Source organism: Festucalex cinctus, chromosome 13 (assembly GCF_051991245.1).
Source record: "Festucalex cinctus isolate MCC-2025b chromosome 13, RoL_Fcin_1.0, whole genome shotgun sequence".
Classification (NCBI taxonomy): Eukaryota; Metazoa; Chordata; class Actinopteri; order Syngnathiformes; family Syngnathidae; genus Festucalex; species Festucalex cinctus.
In genome coordinates this window covers 13,716,336-13,736,223 of record NC_135423.1, presented here as the reverse complement: position 1 = coordinate 13,736,223, position 19,888 = coordinate 13,716,336, and the positions used below count along the sequence as shown (strand labels likewise).

Below are 19,888 nucleotides of genomic sequence, written 5' to 3'. Positions count from 1 at the left end.
CCAACTATTGGTACTGCACTTGAATTGGACGTTTTCCAAATGCTGTTCATGTTTGTGCAGAAATGGGTGGGTATACGTACTTACAGTCATTCTTATTGAATGCAATGAAATGCTTTACATTCGCTTTATATTAGTGTTTAATCAAAGTTACAGTAATTATCGCGCACCATAAGGCCAACTAGTTTTGAAATGCCAAGGGCATGATTGCCTTCATGGCAACACTAATTTGCACAAGACCCCAACAGCGTTATGTTGTTCTGCTCGTCCAGATGTCCACGTTGTACATATGTGAGCTAATAATTCGAATACCCAACTGTACTTCAAAACATATGTACATTCAGTCCAATGAGATTCAATACAAGGACTGCATCAAAAATGATAGTGTTGTTTTATTTTTAACAGCATATTTTGCTCCTTATTATATTTATGTCAACTTGCTTTCTTGAGGTTTAGATGTTGGTGAAGCCAATGGAGGCTGACTGCCATCTAGTGGCCGACAGTGACAGTGATTGAATACAAATAACACTAAAATAGCTTTTATTAAAAATGTATTTCATTATATACAACAACAAATATCCAGTGGTACCAGTATCACTCGCATTGGAAAAAAGAAATAAATAAAACAACTACATTACCTTTCATATTTCCATTTCAAGTGGAGACCAAGTGATGCGTGAATCATTTTTGACTGTATTCTTAATATTAAACCGGAATACTAATAAAAGGATATCCTTGTCGTACGTTAACATCACACTATGCAACTAAGATCAGAAGACCTAATGCATAGATTGATTTTGCAACCTATCATAAATGTGGGTGCAGGAAAAGGATGGCACCTGAGTCCTCCAGTCTTTTTAAGGCTTGAGCTTCAATACTGAGGTCATGGTAAGAGTTCTACAAGAGAGACACAAATACACCTCGAAAGATTAAACAGCTCGGGGGGCAAATGGTATGTACATCACCTTAAAGACCACAACCACTTACTTTCATTATTTTCATGGTCTCAGAGCCATAGTAATGTACTGGGTGCATTTTGGAGTCTGGATACCCAAAACCAGCCACGTGGACCACATCGCAGTAGTTGAGGGCAACGAAGACGGCGAGGATTCCCGTAGTGGGATGAACCGGTATCTGGAGGAAAACACACACCATATATATATATATTTTTTAACTATCATCCTAAATCTAGAAACATTCTCAGATTGACTTTAATGATATCAGCAATGTTGGATTAGATATAAATAAAAAAAAATAAAAATCAGTCAGATTCTTGGTATGATACCCAACATAACACCGTAAAATGAGGGACAGGTATTGACGGTTGATTGGAAATCAATGGGGTCCTTAATTTGACCATTTATTCAACTTTAGGTAACATGTTCAATAATATGAGTGGATATGCAATAAATTAAAACCGCCAAACTTTCTGTGGTGATCCTGGATTAATGCATTAAAGTTTGGGCATAGAAATGGTTGATTTCAAATCAATAAGGTTATTCAACTAAAAATGACCTCTTGGATTTCAGCTACAGTCGAAATGACCCATGATGTGAATTAGAAATTCATGTACTATTATGCTCAAAAGCACTCTTTTACCCCATTCATGCTGTTAATGAACAACTGCATTGTGGCACTAGATGGCGATAGAGGTCAACAGAAACAGTACTTTGGCAATGTTTGCTGCAGCACTAAAAAATATTATGTTACTCAGATGCATACAGAATACAAGTGTTTCCTGCCAATTCTGTTCTTAAATTACATGGATGATGGAGATGGTGTGATGTTTTCACAATGTTGTTCATATCAATGTTTATTTCCATTCTGCCTATAATAGTTTTTGTTTTGTTTTTCCTCCAAATTTTAGTTTTAACATCCAATTGCACTAGGCATAAAAAAATGTAAAACAGTATATCGATCACAAAAACTCTCCGTACAAATAAAGGGCTCCTCAAATCTAAAAGTACTGGAAATCTGGACTGTCAAAAGTTAATCACTCAGAACACTAACACAGTAAATTAGATGAAAGTTAAAAACGTACAGCTGTTATCAACCAAGATGGAATCATTCATAAGTGATAGGACAGCAAACATGCAAAGGTCCAATGAGGAAGTCCACCCAGCATGACCTGATGAAGTGGGAAGTCAAACTGCTCTCAACAGCAGCCCAGACAAAGAGACTAGTGTGGCTGTCCTAACAGCAGTTTTATCACAACGGACATCTTCAACAAACTTGTGATGAAGGATATCAGTGATACCAGTACACTTAATAGCGTTTTTATGATATCAACAATTGTACTCTGGAATGGAACATTGCTATTTGGAACGTAATTATCCTGTTTCAAGAGGAATACGATAAGATTTAAAATTTAAAAGTAGGGCTGGGCAATATATCGAATTAATTCGATACATCGTCATTTAAAAAAATCGAATCGTTGAAAATTTGCTAAATCGTGAAATCGAATTTTGTCTTCTGGATGATTAAAAGCTGTTGTTCTTATGTTCTGTTACATCCAAAGGCTTTTATGTGTTGTAATTTTTCACAAGTGGCAGAATGTTGGATGGGTGGTTTACAAGACATGTTTACAATAGCTACCAACTACTTAATTGTGGCATTTAAGCACAAACTATGCATGTTAAGATTATGTTAAAACTGATCTAGAATCAGTATACGTTACTGGTGTCTGAACATTTTGCACAGGAATTATTTTTGAATGAATGAAACCTTTAAGTAAACGTTTGTTGGATTTATTAGGTTAAAATCGATTAAAATCGTAATTGTCCTGAATGACTGCAAAAATCGAGATTTTATTTTTTGGGCATATCGCCCAGCCCTAATTCTAAGTAAAATAAAATGTTTGGGGGAAAAAGATGCAACAATGTCATGTCTCTGTTATGTTTATTTAATAGTTATATTACAGTTGTTACAACTTTATAAAATGTGTTTTTCCTTACTGTTGTCTCTTTTTGCACCTTGACCAGCAGGAAATCATACACAGGCAGCTCCTCTTTTATGAGCTTCACGTGAATTTTACGAACAAAAGATAAGAACCAATGAATATTCAGCCCCAACAAAGTAGCAGCACTAGCAATACCAAGCTAGCATTAGCATTGTGCAAATGCCTACATTCATCACAGCTGCTACGTTTGCAGTATCACCTATTTGGAACGGTGTGCTACTACTAATACAGTAATACTACAGTAATACATTATGTTTATCGGTTTTATTTTTGGGAATGTAAAGTCAATTAAAATAAAATGTTCCTCATCACTTTGAAATTGCCTGTGGTGCCTGAGGTCCCTTCGCTCTTCTTCTGTTTGATAATACAGCGTCTATCAAATTAAACGTTTTTCATGGCCTAAAAACACCCATGACAGTACAAAATTATTGTAAATCAATAACAACAAAAAGCTTACTCGTGCTTAGGGAGTGATAATGGCGTACAGCTATTTGCGCTCATGAGCCACGAGGTTAGCACATTTGTTTACTATCATTAGAATTGTCTGCCAGAGTGAAGGGCTTCACAAGACCAAAAACAAAAAAAAACAAAAACTGTCTACTGTACCAAAACAGTAGCCTATTTAGTACAAGTCATAGTGGCAGTTCGAATATGTTTTTTTGTTTTTTTAAGTTTTAAAAGGCAACCCAATTGAAGAGCGTACATCACGTAACAGAGTTAACTTAATGGGATAAAGATAACACAAGAGTAATAGGTTCATCCATGTTGTTGTGTAGTCTTTTATAAGGGTCCCCAAAGGACAGCATGTCAATGATTATCTGTGCTCATAAAGGAGAATAATTTCCACGTGGGCTTGAGAGCGAAATTTTCCTCTCTTATTTAGTTTTTTTTCCCCTCATCTCATCAAGTATGCCATTTGGGCTGTCCAATGCTAGCATGTATGTCCAAGCCCACAGTTACCCACTTCCGACATCCTCCATCCATGGCTCAACATTGTTAACTTGAACCAAGATGAGAAGTCTTTACTTGTCAACAGTTTGGTCTGGTGTGAGTGTTCCATCATGAATGCACTGGTCTCTCTGCAATGAATTCAAACAGTTCTATAGCGATATCATGTTTGCGTAATCAGTACAAGGTAAGAAGAACTAAAAGTTACTGAGTGAATGGCTGCACAGTCATGAACTTTTTTGTTACTGTATTATTTTGGCAAGTGAACCCGGCTAGGAGGGGAATGCGGATTTTAGCTTGTAACAATTTCAAAACGTATATTTAGACAAGCATTCGGACCGTGTAAGAACGAGGTGAGCACATGTCTTGCAGAGATCCATCTGGACAGAAGTTTTAGCAAAACTGTTGAGTTTTAAAAGATGACAGATCCGTTTTTAAAACTTAAAAATGATCGTCCTCTTAAATGGATTAACATGCTAATTAGTACATTTTTTAGGTTAATTCAGATTATTAAGACATTCTGCTTGTGTGAGCCTCATATGGCCGGTGCCAGAGTTCTGTGTAGTTTGGAAACAAGCCTGCGGCGGCTTGGCGAGTGGGCTGCACACTGTCACCACTGCAAGCTAAGAGCAGAGCACATGCCTGCGTTTTGGGAGAGGGGTGTGAACACACACTGTGAGGATCATGTGGCTTTGTAAGAGGGCCCAGTGCAGAAGATGAAGTGAGAGCGGCGGTGGAGAGTATATACGAATGTGGATTTTTGGTGAAGTGGTCATATATTTGGCAGGGAAGGAGAAATATCTGCAAACAGAAGTCAAAACTGATGGATGAGGTTTTATACCATTGGGCTGGAAATATGGACGGCAGAAGTACTTTCATACTAGCACCATTTAGTCAAGTGGTTCTGAATTTGGGTTTGATCGAACCCCAGGTGTTCGGTGAGTCAATGACTACGTTTACATGCAGTCAATATTCTGGTTAAGGTCAGAATTCAGGTTTCTGAAACAATCGAGGTAACATGTTTACATGTGTGGCGGATCGAGTTACTCTGCTTTACATGTCATATGTGCTCGATTGGAATATGCCGTTCCAACCGCGAGGTGCTGACAACGTAATTGCGTAAACTTATTACATTCAATAAAATACATATTTTTATCACTCGACATGCTAAGTCAGTTTCGTCCTCGCTCTTCTTTGCTGCAAGAGTCATGTTAGTTGACATCGGCTGGAGTATTTCCGGTGGGTTACTCGCCAGAAGCACGCATTTATATACTTTTCTATATTTACGTTTTCACTGACATATACAGCGTTTTCACCATAGAGACAGAAAATCATGTAAAAACGTCGCAGAGAAATCAATGTATTCAAGCAAGGCTCCTTTAGCGAGTGGGACGGAGCTGCACATACAAGTTGTTACTACAAAGAACCAAGATTCCTTGTTAATTACAATAAGCTAAGAAGAAAAGAATACGAAGAAGAAAATAGAGATCATGCGCACACCAAAAAACAATGCGCTGTTCAATCAAATTATTCCGAATGTGTTTATATGCGCAAGAATTCTGGTTTTGAAAGGGATAACCCGGGTGTCTTATTTGGGTTTTTAGAAACCTGACTACGAGCATATTTGGGTTATTGTGCGTGTTTACATGGCCTTATAAAACCTGAATATTGCCAATATTCGGGTTTTAAAAGGGTTATTGCCTGCATGGAAACGTAGTGAGTCTCAGGGGTTCGACGGAGATCAAGACACAACTCAAATATTTTGTGATATGCCCTGGTTGGCCATCATTGCTTGCATGTGATCGTGCTATATTTTTGGCCTACAAGTCGACTTGTGGCTGTTGTGATGGCACGTCGTGTGACTTCTTTATTATCAACACGAGAACAATTTGTAGTGGTTGAGAATGTTGAGTGGGATTGAACATTGCCCTGTGAATTGAGGTTCATCTTCTCTTCTGCTCTGTTTACAGCCCATAGTAAAATGCCACTGAGCAGAAATACAACAATTTCAAAAACACTCATATGGATCAGCATCAAAACAGTACACCCACTTCTTCAGATCTGCCCAAATGTCTGTCTTTCCTTCCTTCCTTCCTTCCTTGACCCACGCCCCACCACTCTGCAAGTTTTGCGGTAATCTGTTGAGTACTTTTCATGTAATCCTTCAAGTTTAAAACTGGACAACACCCCAATGTTAACCACTTACAGGCAAAGGTTGTGACTATTTGTACCCCTCCAGATTGGTGCTGGTCCTGAACAACCCTCTGGTACGCCCCTTAAAGTCTGTGCAGATGTGCACAGCTCCTGGCGGCCAAGCCTGTGGCTCAGCTTTAGGATCACCACCTCACAAACACCATCCACTTGTTTGGACTTAAGTCCAAAATGAATAACCACCTCTCATTCTCTGACAAAAAGGGGCTCTGGCAAGGGTAACAAGGCGGAACCAAAAGAAAACCTGACTCTGCCAGGCATGCAACCTCCCAGGAGATTGAAGAGGTCATTAGGGAAAAAAGTGTTTCAACGTCCAGGCTCATAAGCCAAAGTGAGAGAAAAGGTCCAAGTTTTCAAGTGAAAACAGATCAATGGCTCAGTGCAAAAATGCCCTGCGTCATGTTTTCTCGTCATCAGCATGAAGAGTGTTTCAGTTTCCTGAGTGATTTTTTTTTTGTTTCCTAAACTGTCAACTTATGGAACAACAACAACCAGCTTTTGGGACTACGAACTGTATTTTGGCTTTCTATCAAAAGCCAATTATTTTTTGGCTATGCACTGCTGCAAACTTGAAGATGTGGAGGCTTTATCTTGCAATAACATGCCAGAATGTGAGTATCTTTCTCGTAATCTGCTGTAATTGGGTTCCCCACACATTACTATTGACCGAGTTACACTTGAACCCATTGGACGATTTATCACCCAAGTACCCTTGACCGGCTAGCGGATGCTGCAGCCGGCCTCGTTAACATCCGAGTGGGAGGCCTAAAAGGGAACGAACATGGATGATTCCCAGCAGGGGGACTTGCGATGAGAGAATGCCGACTGGTCACAGTTAATTGCAACCATCGTTTCTCCCCGCTGAGCTGCTTTACAGATTGGTGATACTCGAAACTGAAAAGTGGCAACTCACCTTGGGCTTCAGGGGGATTTGGAGCAGCGTATATGCCGTCTGGTGCAAAAAGTACGGGTCCAGCACTCGGACTTTACCAGCATCACCCAACCAGATTTGCGGAGGGACCTTCCAAAAGCCTTTCACGACCTGGGAGAATGCATACATAAATAAACAGAGAGATAAGTAATTTCCAGTACAGCCACTTGATTTATACTAACGAGATGCAAGACAGACACTAAATCCCTCATGACTGGAGGCAACGCCATGTGCATAATTAGCAGGTAATGGACCAGTACTGTTAAGACTAGCAGGCTGCTAACTACAAGGACAGAGGCCCACTGTGGAAAAAGCATTTTCACAATAGGCTATCAGAACTTGTTCCTGACACGCTTGGCTGGTAAGGTCTGGGGAAAAGCAGCGTGCGTGAGTGTGAGAGTGCGAGAGCTTTTTCACACATCCTGTACCCTCTTCTCGTTGTAGAGGATCTCTTTGAGCCACCGTAGATCTTGCTGTTTAAAAGGCACAAAGACCATTAGAGTGCCAGGCTCGCTGTTCAAGCGTGGATCATAAGAGGCAGACTCTGGGTAGAAGAACCTCATGGTGGTCTTGTTCCCAACATCGTCCTCGTAGCCCCTCACTGGAGCGCTGTTCAACCTGTAAGAGGAGAAATTGGAAGTAGAATCCCTTTTTATTTTCAAAATCACAGCTCCCTTCGCTGGCAAAGATACTGCAGTTAAAATGATTTGCTCTTTCAGCAGGACATTCCTCCAATTCCCTTCATATTCACAATATTTACTCAAATAGTGGACAACTGGCAAATTTACACACGGCTTCAAGTGACACAATTCAATTTTTGTTGGTTTCCTGTCACCGAAAAGCGAAAATGAAATGCATGAAATTGCATTCAGATCAGTAATCAGGCCTCCTCTTAATGTGGATAAAATCAGTCAATAATACAAACACACATCTCCCAAAGAAACACAAATACAGTTCATTATAAAACAATAGCTGTGAATTAAAACCAAGTGAATGCACAGATCAATTGATATTATGTAACTTTCTCTAAAATATAAACTGATTAGTACCAAATTGTCGAAAATCGCCACCATCTTTGTAAAATGAGCACTTTAATGCCTCGAAAATCCTCCATAACAAATAAAGTACAAAAACACAAATTCATTACTAATGCCCATTACCTACTCTCTTGTCTGATTCGCTATTACAGACGAGCTTTTAGACCAAGTCATTCCAAAAGTCACTCTAATTTTAGAATCGTGGTCGGTACGAGCTCCTTGGTGGACATTTTTAACTGAAACTTGTCAGCCAATTAGAGAAAGGGTTCCCCCAAAGGCTTGAGGTCATATGAAGGCATTTTATGAACAGAGTTTCTATATGCTAACACAAAAAGGCAATTTTAAATTAAATTTAATACCCAACATCCAATTTCTGAAATTATTACTGTGTTGTATACGCAGGTTCAGGTGGCCATTACAACCAGAGTTAAAAAATTGGTAGACTATCATTTTTGGGAAAGCTGGTCACGTTGCTACTATTAGAGCCCCCTCTCTAATAATAAACTAGTAAAAAAATAATTAAATCTTAATCTAAATTCTACCATATTCCAAAATCCAAAGTGTCCTATCCTGCTACTTTATATGTCCTACTAATATCAGGCTAAATATTTGATCAAGTATTCACTTTGTTCTGCAGTAATATAAAAATTCCAATGTTATGATGGAACTTGACTATGTTTGGTTACACACAAGTCTCACTAGGCTTTATAAAAGTTCAAGTTGTGTTTCTGTGACCCAAGTCCGGTGACGTTTGCTCTCAGGCATGCACTGAATTCAGACCATCAATAACCTACATGTCCCAGGACTGATTCGCTTCAGAAGGAGAGAGGATAGGGAGGGACCCGGACATGTTGATGTTGGGGAGGAAAAAAAATGCATTGTAACCAGGCCAACAGCTTGGCTGTCTGAAAGAGGCTTATAACAACTCAGTGTGTGCATGTGTCTGCTCCAAGCTGTAAAGTCAGATTTGCACATTCACGCCTGACATGACTAAATGTTTTCCTTTCTCCTTTAGAGAAACCTAACAACTTTAACCTGGCAACAGCCAGATTGATAATTGTGATTCACTCAAGGGAGTTCTCCACAATATCAATCTGGGACCACTCCAATGTGATCTTCTCGGGAAAGGCGGGACATTCGGTCCAACACTCCAAATTGATTGGGCAATACGCAATTTGTGCATGACTGCCGAGCTTTTGTTTCGACCAATCACAGTAACGGATGAAAATGTCATCGTCGTCGTAAGTTGAATAAAAAACAAAACACAAGGTGGACCTAACTTTACATTTCCCAAAAGTTTGCTGATTGTAGAGATTAAATAAAAGCACAAAATTTAAGTCTCAATTTTGATAATTAATTTTACAGATCACTGGCATGCAATATTCAATTTGTTATTTCAATATTTGATTTTTAGATTATTAGGAGAAAAGTACTGTAATTCTTGATGTACAAAAGATTCAAAACGCTCAACAGTGAAGTTAAATTCCGTGTTTTTGTCATAATTTATGATCCCGTTGCAAGACAGAGAATAGCTAAAGAAGGGACTTCAAGAAAACAAAAGGACTTTTAATACAAAATAAACACGTCATCTGGTTGTAAATTGTATTATTCTATCTTTGGATGCACATTATTCATACAAATTCAGGCTAACCAGACGAAATTAAAAACTACATATAAACATAACATAGCTGTTCAAAGGAACCACAATGCATACAAGTTGTTTATTCTTACCGAATGACGACATCATATTTGTTGATGGTGCTTCCTAAGGATGTATTTTTAATGGCAAAGCCGTTGCCTATGACAACGCAGGTTTTGCATTCAAGGCTGAAAGAAAAGGTCACACACATTGTTCATACATCTTGATGAAAACCAATAGCAAGACACTTCACAGTGTCACACTTACTTGTCTATGTTGGCCGGAATCTGATGATCTGCGACTATTGCAAGAATTTTCATCAGCAGTGCTTCTGGGTGGGAAAAAAAGGGGAAAGGGAGCAGTTTAAAATATGAGATTGTAAGAAAACTAATAAGGTAAGCAGCATGATGCATCAAATGGATTCAAGCAGTGTGAAGAACCCATGGCCCCCTGGGAGTACTTAATCCGCGGTGCCATGTCATTCTAAAAAATAAATGAAAGTGGTGGACTTCATGCAGGTTTGGAGAAAAATGGAATGTCAGAGGTATTGCACCTTTGAAATCTGACAGAAGAAATGGCCCCTGATAGGAAAAAAGGTTCTCCACCCCTGGAACAAATGGGGTGTGTCTCACAAGAGTCAAAAACATAGAAGTCCACAGTGTAAAATAAATGCTAAGTTTAAAAAAAATATAAAAACAAAAATCAGGTAATAATATCCACATACCACTGCCCTTGATGCCATAAGGTAGTGTCAACATTGAATGATGTTCCCGCCAGAAAAAATCATCCATTTTTAGAAAGAGTTGTCTCCGCCTGAGAATGCTGTGGAAGAAATATCACGGTTACACAAGTGATACCACATTAATTATATTACAAATCAAAAGAAAGGCTATGAATGTGGCTGCAAAGTCATTTTTGTGGCTTCTCCAGCAATGACAAAGCACACAATAGACAATGCAAACGATAGTGCCAGTAAACACATCCCAGCCATTTCCAAAGCTCGTTGTGCTTGGCATGGGTCAAACTTTAACTTGCCAATGTGCTTCTGGTATCTATTAGAAAGGTGAAACACACTCGTTACGAGCAGACGGGTCATTTGAATTGCTATGTCCCTCATTAAAATCCTCCGTTGGCATGCTTCGGCTAAGGGAAAAATAAACAACAATGTTCACAGAGATTCTGGAGCAAGGCAAATGTGGCGGGTTCTATTTTGCATGTAACATTTTTACGAGTTCACTGGCATTGGACTCCAGCTGTTTATGACCTATTGTCTTGACAGAGTGGCTCCTATACATTTACTAGCTTCAGATGACTATATGCTAGGATATGCAGAGAGACCTCCAGGGAGGGGTTTAATTAGACAAAATGTCTGCAATTAACTGAAGGGCCACCCAGCGACTGTAATGGTTGATAAAAACCAGCGGCCTTGGACACAGTTTTTCTCATAGTGATTAGGGATCTTGACGTTTTAAAAGGTCAAAGTGCAGAAGTAGAGAATTAAGAGGGGGGGGATGTTGATCAACTGTGGTCTTGGAAAGTTTTGTGATAGACCACAGATGGAAATTATAACAATATTTGGAAAGGGATCAGTAATAAATACTCAGAAGAGACTTCACTTCAGGAGCTACATCTGTTCAGTATACAGTAATGACACAGAACACATGATATGCATCAAAAACAACATCCACGCTTACGCCCAATTCACACTGCGGAAAGGACGTGGTGCGTTTTTTGTACGGCTTCCGCACGGCTTCCACAAGGACTGCAATTCACACCACGTGCAGTGCGTGTCCGTAAATCTGCACCCGACAGATCATAAGATCACGTGGGGTTCATGCTGGAGAGTTCAGTTTATGTGATAACAAGCGTGTACAGTATTTTGTAAACAATAGCCACGCTTGCCTGTTGTCACATCAATATACTTTTTGGACATTATGTCTGAGACTTCTACTTTGGGTCTTCGACGATGGGTAAGTACGTTTTGTGTTTAAAATAGTGTTATTTTGTCGTTTAATTTATTCTGAGCTTTTTTTTTTTTTTTTTGTCTTAAATGTCCGACTCATGTCATGCTATGTAGTTAGCTAGCTTCCCTCCACCAAAAAAAACAAGTTCGCAAATGGTTTTATTTTGAAATATACCGGATTTACCCTTATACGAGACGACTAACTTCCTGTCCAGCACGTGTAATTTCTTCAGCTTCATGAAAATCCGCATGTGGAGTCCGAAAAAAAAAAAAGAACGCTTGCGGAAACCTTCCGCATCGCCGCATTTGTTCTGCACCGCAGACACGCAGCTGGTGTGAATCGACACGTAGACTTGAATGCATTCTATCCTTGCGGCGTCCGTACGGCCGCCGTACGGAAAATGCACCGCGTCCGTTCCGCAGCCAGTGTGAATTGGGCTTTAATCTATAATGTGTCTCTCCAGGAGACGAGAGGGGGTTTCGGCAACCACATGGGAGAGGCGGAGTTTTACTGAACCGGGCATTTTAATTCTGCGTTAGAAAAATAACCAGCAAAACACCTAATATTTCATTAAAAAAATAAAAAATAAATACATCACCAAGGTGTCAATGATAAGATTTCATCAATTTGTGCCTATATACTTAACTGTGGAAGGGCTTAAAATACCGTGATCTAATACCTTTAAGGTAGCGTTCTATGTAGTTTGGTTGTTTTAAAAACACTGTCATTGTCTTTGTTTTATGTCAAGTTTGACAAACATCAACAAGAAGTGCTATTAAACAACGTGAAGCCTTTTCTTACGAAATGTTCAGTACTATTTTCCAAACTGCTGATTATTATCAAGTGAGTAGAAGTGAGTTTGCTTCTGCAAACTAGTAAGTAAATGGCAAGAAGAGTGCAACTATATCTCTCTTTTGATAACTGTCCAAGCTTGTGGCGGATTATGTGCCGTTGACTACTGTATTTATTGTTATATTACAGCAATTGTATTGGCTGTGATCTGTGCAGGTGTACCTTATGTCGTGGCTAATGGTTGTACAGCTGGGTAAACTGATAATACAGTAGTGCAGAAATACATGCTGTGGTGGGGTGGGGTGGTTTGGAGGTTGGGGGGGGGGCTTCATGACTATGAATTGTGATAACATAAGCCATTGTTGGCGTCAGTAAAATGGACTTTTATCAAGCCATACAAACGTTCAACATTAACCCTCTTCAAATTGAAGCTAAAGTTGATTGAAGATCCTACTTGTAACCAATCCAAGGAACCAGGCACCTTTATGTTGAAATAAAACTGTTGGTGCACCATAGTAAGTCATAGACACCCCCCCCCCAAAAAAAAAGCAAACATGCCGTGACGCACTTCAAGTTGAGGCTCTCCCACTTCTTCTGTGTCAGCCAACCACTACACAGAAACTTGCTATTGCTGACAAACTTGCTGGTGCCGGTATAACTGTGAAAAGAAAGATGCACAGACAATCACCGCTGCTGGCATGAAACTCAAAACTGCTGAATTCATAAAATAAAATAAAAAAAACATTTTGCTCCAGACATAAACTGGGTCCAGAAGCCTCAAAAATTGCAAAAGTAGGCCTGTGTGAGAGTCTAATTGACCAGCAGCTTGGATCAGTGGGTAGCTTGGACTACTTTACTCTTGGGGACTCAGCACTTTGCAGACCTCGAGCACAAGTTTTTTTAAGCAAAGCGGGACATTTTTGGTGTTATGTGACCTTAATATCAGAGCAATGATGAAAAACAAAAAGAAATGGTGCACATGCATATATCTTTACCTCTGAAGTATGGCATAGGTACAGTAGTATGTGACAATGATGATGAAGAACAAGAGAACTGGTAGAAGCCTAAGGCACCATGCTGGAATCAAGAAAGGGAAAAAGAATTACATAAATATTGGCATTAAGCACATACAGTGGAAAGATATTTCATTAAAATGAATCTATAAATCAAACAAACCCCCTTAATCGAAATTTTTTTTTAATAAAATGTCAGTTTGTGTCCCAAAAGTTTGACAATTTAAATTTCAACCAACTAATTAGCCTCTTGCCCAAGGTCACCTGGGGTAGACTAGATCTTACCTGTGATCCCAACGAGGAGAAGCACCACAAATTGAACTTATTGCAAGTTGCAACATAAGAAAGCATCAGGCTCTTAAATATGAGTAATACAGTTAATTCAATTTCAATTAATTCAACAGTATAGTATCATGCTATAATACAAATAGTTATACACTACACAACACATTAATTTCAACTACTAGGTGTATATTTCTACACTTTCCTGATCTAACAGGCATCTTCAAGGGGTTAGTGGTACGGTATTTTTCACTTTCATTATCATTATCAGTGACAAACATCTGCTTCAGACCACAGGAGTGGCAGTGGCAGTGACAAGTGACAGTGGTTATCTAGAGCCAGCAGGGCACTCAGCCATTTTTAGTCACAACTAATAAGGACAGTTGACAAAAGCTGAAGTAATGAGAATAATAAAAGACTATTTTAATCTTTAGTTGATACTGAATATTTCCTGTGATGTTAAGCTTTACCCTTCACCCTTGTGGCAAAAAACGGAGGCACGAACACGCTATGTTAGAGTTCCAGGAAGTGACATGTGAGGCACTCCTGTTGCCAGACATCCTGCCTTGCCACCACATGGTAACAGCCAAACTGAAGTGACAAGTTTGAAGATCAGTTAAGGTGACGCTCTGAGGTGGATCGTAATTTCAGCATCATATAATTCCACTGTTTACCTCCTTGAATCTTTACTGTAAGGGCAAAAATATTGGGCCAACTAACCAATAGCCTCCACCTACAAGAACATAACACAAGACAATATGAGGTATGTCATAAAGGTTGCAAGAGTAGTATTACAAAAAATGTATTTCTGATCTGAATATATGACTGGATAGCTGATAGCACATACATGCCTGTGCAAGCCGTTGTAGTCACCGACACGGCGGTCATCTTGCATCTTAATTGAAGGCAATTAACTTCGAAGACGCTGCTGGTTTTTATTTTTTAGGTACAATGCAAGCTGCAAAGGCAAACGTTAACTGCCTATTTAAAGTTAATGAGCAATATCGATTCTGCGCCTGCATATCGATACATGTATTGTAATGAGGCCCGCAACGATATATTGCCGTATCGATTTTTTGAGCACACCCCTAACACGCTCCCTAGTTACGAGGTATACTGTCTAGCAGGGGCGTGCAGTGACCTTTGAAGGGGCAGGTGCTCAAATTAAAAAAAAAAAGGGCACATGTATATTACAATGTGGACATTTGTGTTGCTTGCAAATGAAACTAAAGACCTCAAGGAGGCTATTTGTGGAGAAATCTCAAAATGGACAAATAAAGTCCAACTGTCTAATATCGCCCATATCTCTAGATTGAGCCTACCAACATGCGGACCCTTTTGCTGGAGCGGGTCACAAATATATGATACATCAAGATTAGGTTTAAGGCACACACACAGGAAGAGAGCTTACGTTTAACTGCCTTCAGGAACATCTTCACGTTACTCTTTGTCCACACATATCTTTTCAAAGACATTGGTTGAGTGTGTCGAGAAGAATCCAAATTAGCACCTCCCTTTGCAGTACACTCTTCACCCGGAAGGTGCAGTACAGACCATCTCCGTTCCGATAAATGAATCACAAGTCGCTAGACTGTGTCAACTTAGATGACAGTGGAGGAAATGGGCGTGGTAGAGAAACAAGCAGCTGTCCGGAAGCAAAACCCAGCAGAAAATGAATATGAATATATATATATATATATATATATATATATATATATATATATATATATATATATATATATATATATATATATATTAGGGGTGTTTAAAAAAAATCGATTCGGCGATATATCACGATACTACATCGCGCGATTCTCGAATCGATTCAGTAATCGGCAGAATCGATTTTTTTTTTTTTTTTTTTTTTTTTAGGATTCACACCTTGAGCATGGAAGAATGTTATATGAACGGCACATTAAGCCTTAATATTTTTATTTTAATGCTGTTCAAACATGAAACAGATTACAACCTCTATAAGACTGAAATTTCAGATAAATAAATAATACATTTTCATATAAATCTTACACTCTACAAGCTTACTGATTAGTATTTTCTAAATATGAATGAAAAAAAATCGCAACAATCGACTTATAAATTCGTATCGGGATTAATCGGTATCGAATCGTGACCATTCGTATCGGGATTAATCGGTATCGAATCGAATCGTGACCTGTGAATCGTGATACGAATCGAATCGTCAGGTACTAGGCAATTCACACCCCTAATATGTATATATATATATATATATATATATATATATATATATATATATATATATATATATATATATATATATATATATATATATATATATATATATATATATATATCCATCCATCCATCCATCCATTTTCTTGACCGCTTATTCCTCACAAGGGTCGCGGGGGCTGCTGGCGCCTATCTCAGCTGGCTCTGGGCCATCCATCCATCCATTTTCTTGACCGCTTATTCCTCACAAGGGTCGCGGGGGCTGCTGGCGCCTATCTCAGCTGGCTCTGGGCATATATATATATTAGGGCTGCACAATATTGGAATATCGTGATATGCAATATAGTTGCTGAATATATATGATATCGATATCATTGACAATGGGGCGATTGGATCAAACCATTTTTTTCAGCAAAAAGGGAGTGTTGATGTATTTTTGTTGTTAAAAATATAAAATTTCAACCAAGAACTGAATGGTACCTTTCTAGATTGTTAAAAATAGGACACATTAGAAAAAAAATTGAATAAGAATCTCCCAAATTTTGGGGGTATTGGATGAAGATGGGCTAGGCACGCCTATGAGGACAAATACCACTAGAACACATTAAATCGGGTAATCCTGCCCGAAATTAGGCCTGTTGAGGTGTACTAATGGGTCACAGGACACGCTGAGTCATCAAACACAAAATTTTACGACATTTACGTACCACTGCATGCACATCACATCCACAATCTTCCTTCCTCATTATGAACCACTCAGCATACCTCCAATTCGTCCTGCACAGGCAATCATCACAGCCAACTGACAGGGTGCACAATTGAATATACCATTTCCACTTCAACTTGCAATAATGCAGCAACATATGAACTATCCCTCTGAGGCCTGACTTTTCGGCGTACAGTACAGTAGTTCCCTAAATTTGAGGCAGCGGGTGCTATTTTGATGCTCAGCCCTGTATGGGGAAGGGTGCGTCTGTTTCTGAAGACGGTTTTAGAGATGAGGAAATAGCAGAGAAAGTTGTCAAGAGAAAAAAAAAAATGCTTTCATTCTGCCGCAAAAAGGCAGAAATATATTTCCTCAACCTCTCGATTTTGGTAAACCGTAAAAATGATTTGGAAGCCAAAGAAACCAAGAAAAAAAAAAAAAAGTCATTTCAACATCCATGTACATGTCATTGTAATTGTGGGAATGCTTCAGGATTCCCAAAACATTTTCAACATGTTTTTGCCGTGCAAACTCCCACTTAATGCTTCCAATTTACACTGTTCAAATTTCAACTAGCTTAAAAAATTCATGCCTCCCGGCAATGTTCCCTCTAATTTTCCGTGTGACTGTGCATTCACGCAAACTTCTTGAGCATTCCATGGATTACGGTGAGCGACATCCACGGACTTATATACAGACTCACAATGCCACTTAAATCACCATAGCGAGAAGTGAAGCCACCGGCAGCCATCTTACGTTGCCACCCACTAACTTGAAAATATCGGTTTTCCCACAGCGTTTTCATGTTAATTTGGTGTCTCCACAGTGAAATGCCGCCGTGCGTGTATGGTTGTACCAATAAGACTGCAAGAAGTGCTACATGCACATTTCATTGTTATGAAATTAATGCATGTATAAATGTTCGCTTATAAGCTATAACTGTGAGGGCTATTCAAAGACTTGTCCGCATCATGTTGTCAGAACCATGAACAATGAAATGAACGCAAAGGCCATCAAGACAAAATTGGCTGTGAAATTAAAACCAACTGAGTCCATTTATATGCAGTCAGCTCTTGACAACATCAGACATGCACATGGCAGCCAAACCAGTATTACACCTGTCCAAAACCTGAGATCATAAATGAAATGATTTATGTATGTATGTAACAAAAAAAATCAAACCACTTACATCATGTGTCAGATAATTAGATTGAGCCCCAGGTGTTAGTTGTTTTTAATCACAGGTTATTTTAAGCTTAATTAAGTCTCAAAACATTTTTTATAAATCTGGGCCCACATCGTCCACTCAAAAATAATGGAAAACGTAATTTATTAAAATGTGAACATTTCTGAAAAGCGTAGATACAACGGTCTGCTACCCTAATACTTTGGGCAATATTTTTAATACAAATCTTGTAAATTTGCTCACCTATGACCCCAAGAACAAGTGATTGTTTTACCTTTTCTCTCAGTCATTTCCAGTGACTCTTTCCACTGGGGGGTTATCATTTGATCAGATCAGCCCAGGCTTCTCATGCTCTTGCTCTAGTACAAGCACAAAAAAACAAAAATACACACACACACACAGTCAGACAGTTGCAACAAACTGGATTAATGACAACTCTGAATAGAAAACAGGTCCTAAAAGAGGAAACAACCATTCGAGGCTGGGTTGAAAACAAAAAGTCATGACTGATGTCAACCATGTCAGGAAGAAAAGTACGCTGTTACGCAGCTACACTGATGAGTTTTCGAACATGACTGAGGGTGACGTGAGGCGAGCAGGACCCAGTGGCCTCAAATCTGCCCTTCCCATCTCAGATGTTCTCAGTCAACGCTGCCCCTTCCATGATGGTAGTCACACATACTGAAATGATTAAAGATGATTCAGGAACTTCCCACGAAGTGACTCTGGATTCCATGGGAATTAGTCTTTTCTTTTTAAGAGCGAGAGAGGGGAGTTTGAACTTCCTTCCTACCAGATTGGCTGTTAAGGTTGTGCTCCAAGAACACGAGAGCAACTCCGCTTGATGGATAATATTGAATGTGTACATTACACATTGATTTTACTGTCTCTTGTAAAGTCCCTGTAAAGCAGGGGTGTCAAACATACGGCCTGCTGGCCGGATCAGGCCCGCAAAGGGGTTTAGCCCGGCCCGCGAGATGATTTTGTAAAGTATAAAATTATTTGTAATGCCGGACCAATTAATCAGCTGGCCACAATCAAAACATATACATTTATAATTTCACAAGCAGTCCTCAGATGAGCAATGCCAACTTGTACGGGGAATCATCCTGGATGTCGTTATTTTACACACAACGTAAAGTTATGGTATGTTTATGTATTTATTTTTTTAAATCATAGACCGACATAAACATGTTAAATACGACACAAATTAATTACTGGTAACACAATAGATATGACAAGGATTAACAACATTAACTCATTTGCTCACAAAAACATTCTATTTTAAATGTCAACAGTGTTCCAAAGACATATTTATACTTTTTTTTTTCTTTTTTTTTATGCTGGAGCATACAGAGGGCTTGGATGCAGCCTCTGAACTGCAGAGAACATTTGAAACAATGGTAATTGTTACAAAAACGGCCAGGAGGTGGCAGCAGAGTAAAAGAGCTCAACCAGGGCCACGTTGCAAACAAGATGATTTCCCCACAGTTCTAAACAGATTTGTGCATCATGACAAAACTTATATTTCTCATGCTAATTGCTGCAAAACGGAAACAGATAGAAATATATATTTTTTTTCCTGATGAAAGAAGAGACGCTAGTCTTTTTTTGGTAGGTTCCATGTTTCTATAACAATAGAACACAATATTCTGTGGGCTTTGCAAAAATCCAAGATGATATAGTACTGAAAGGATCGTTAGCGATTTCAGTTCCCCCAAAAATTAGGAAATGAGGAAGACACAGATTGACGTTGTCAAAATCAGCAACAGCCCTGTGGCGAGTTTTGTAAACTTTCACAGCAGACAAAAGGGCTTTATGGCTAAGCTGTTACTAGTGAATGGAGCAGAGCCAACTGTCTCCTGTCTCTCTCGCTCGGTGGGCTTCATCCTCCCGTCCCTGCCGATCCAGTGCCATGGTTGGCAGTAACATTATGCCCCCACCAATAAGTAGCTGGCTCATGTGCTTATTTAATGATTACAGTCCACAGTAATGTTTCAATTCGGAAGGAAGGC

The 19,888-nt window shown here is 39.2% G+C and overlaps 1 protein-coding gene across 5 annotated transcripts in view; it reads right to left on the bottom strand.

Moving 5' to 3' along the window:
- Nucleotides 1–520: 520 nt before the first annotated feature.
- Nucleotides 521–19,888, bottom strand: part of st3gal4 (ST3 beta-galactoside alpha-2,3-sialyltransferase 4) — a 27,889-nt gene continuing 8,521 nt past the window's right edge. For 2 of the 5 annotated variants that reach the window (XM_077540135.1, XM_077540136.1), the window contains 10 exons: nt 18,148–18,232; nt 13,474–13,555; nt 13,047–13,136; nt 10,447–10,544; nt 9,990–10,053; nt 9,815–9,910; nt 7,475–7,664; nt 7,029–7,157; nt 985–1,131; nt 521–894 (listed from right to left, as the gene is read on the bottom strand). In XM_077540135.1, coding sequence (XP_077396261.1) covers nt 805–894; nt 985–1,131; nt 7,029–7,157; nt 7,475–7,664; nt 9,815–9,910; nt 9,990–10,053; nt 10,447–10,544; nt 13,047–13,136; nt 13,474–13,555; nt 18,148–18,196 — 1,035 coding nt within the window. In that variant the 5' untranslated portion in view covers nt 18,197–18,232 and the 3' untranslated portion in view covers nt 521–804. Of the gene's footprint in view, nt 895–984; nt 1,132–7,028; nt 7,158–7,474; nt 7,665–9,814; nt 9,911–9,989; nt 10,054–10,446; nt 10,545–13,046; nt 13,137–13,473; nt 13,556–15,184; nt 15,419–16,688; nt 16,759–18,147; nt 18,233–19,888 lie in introns of those variants that run through there. The other 3 variants (XM_077540133.1, XM_077540134.1, XM_077540132.1) reach the window with 3 other exon arrangements.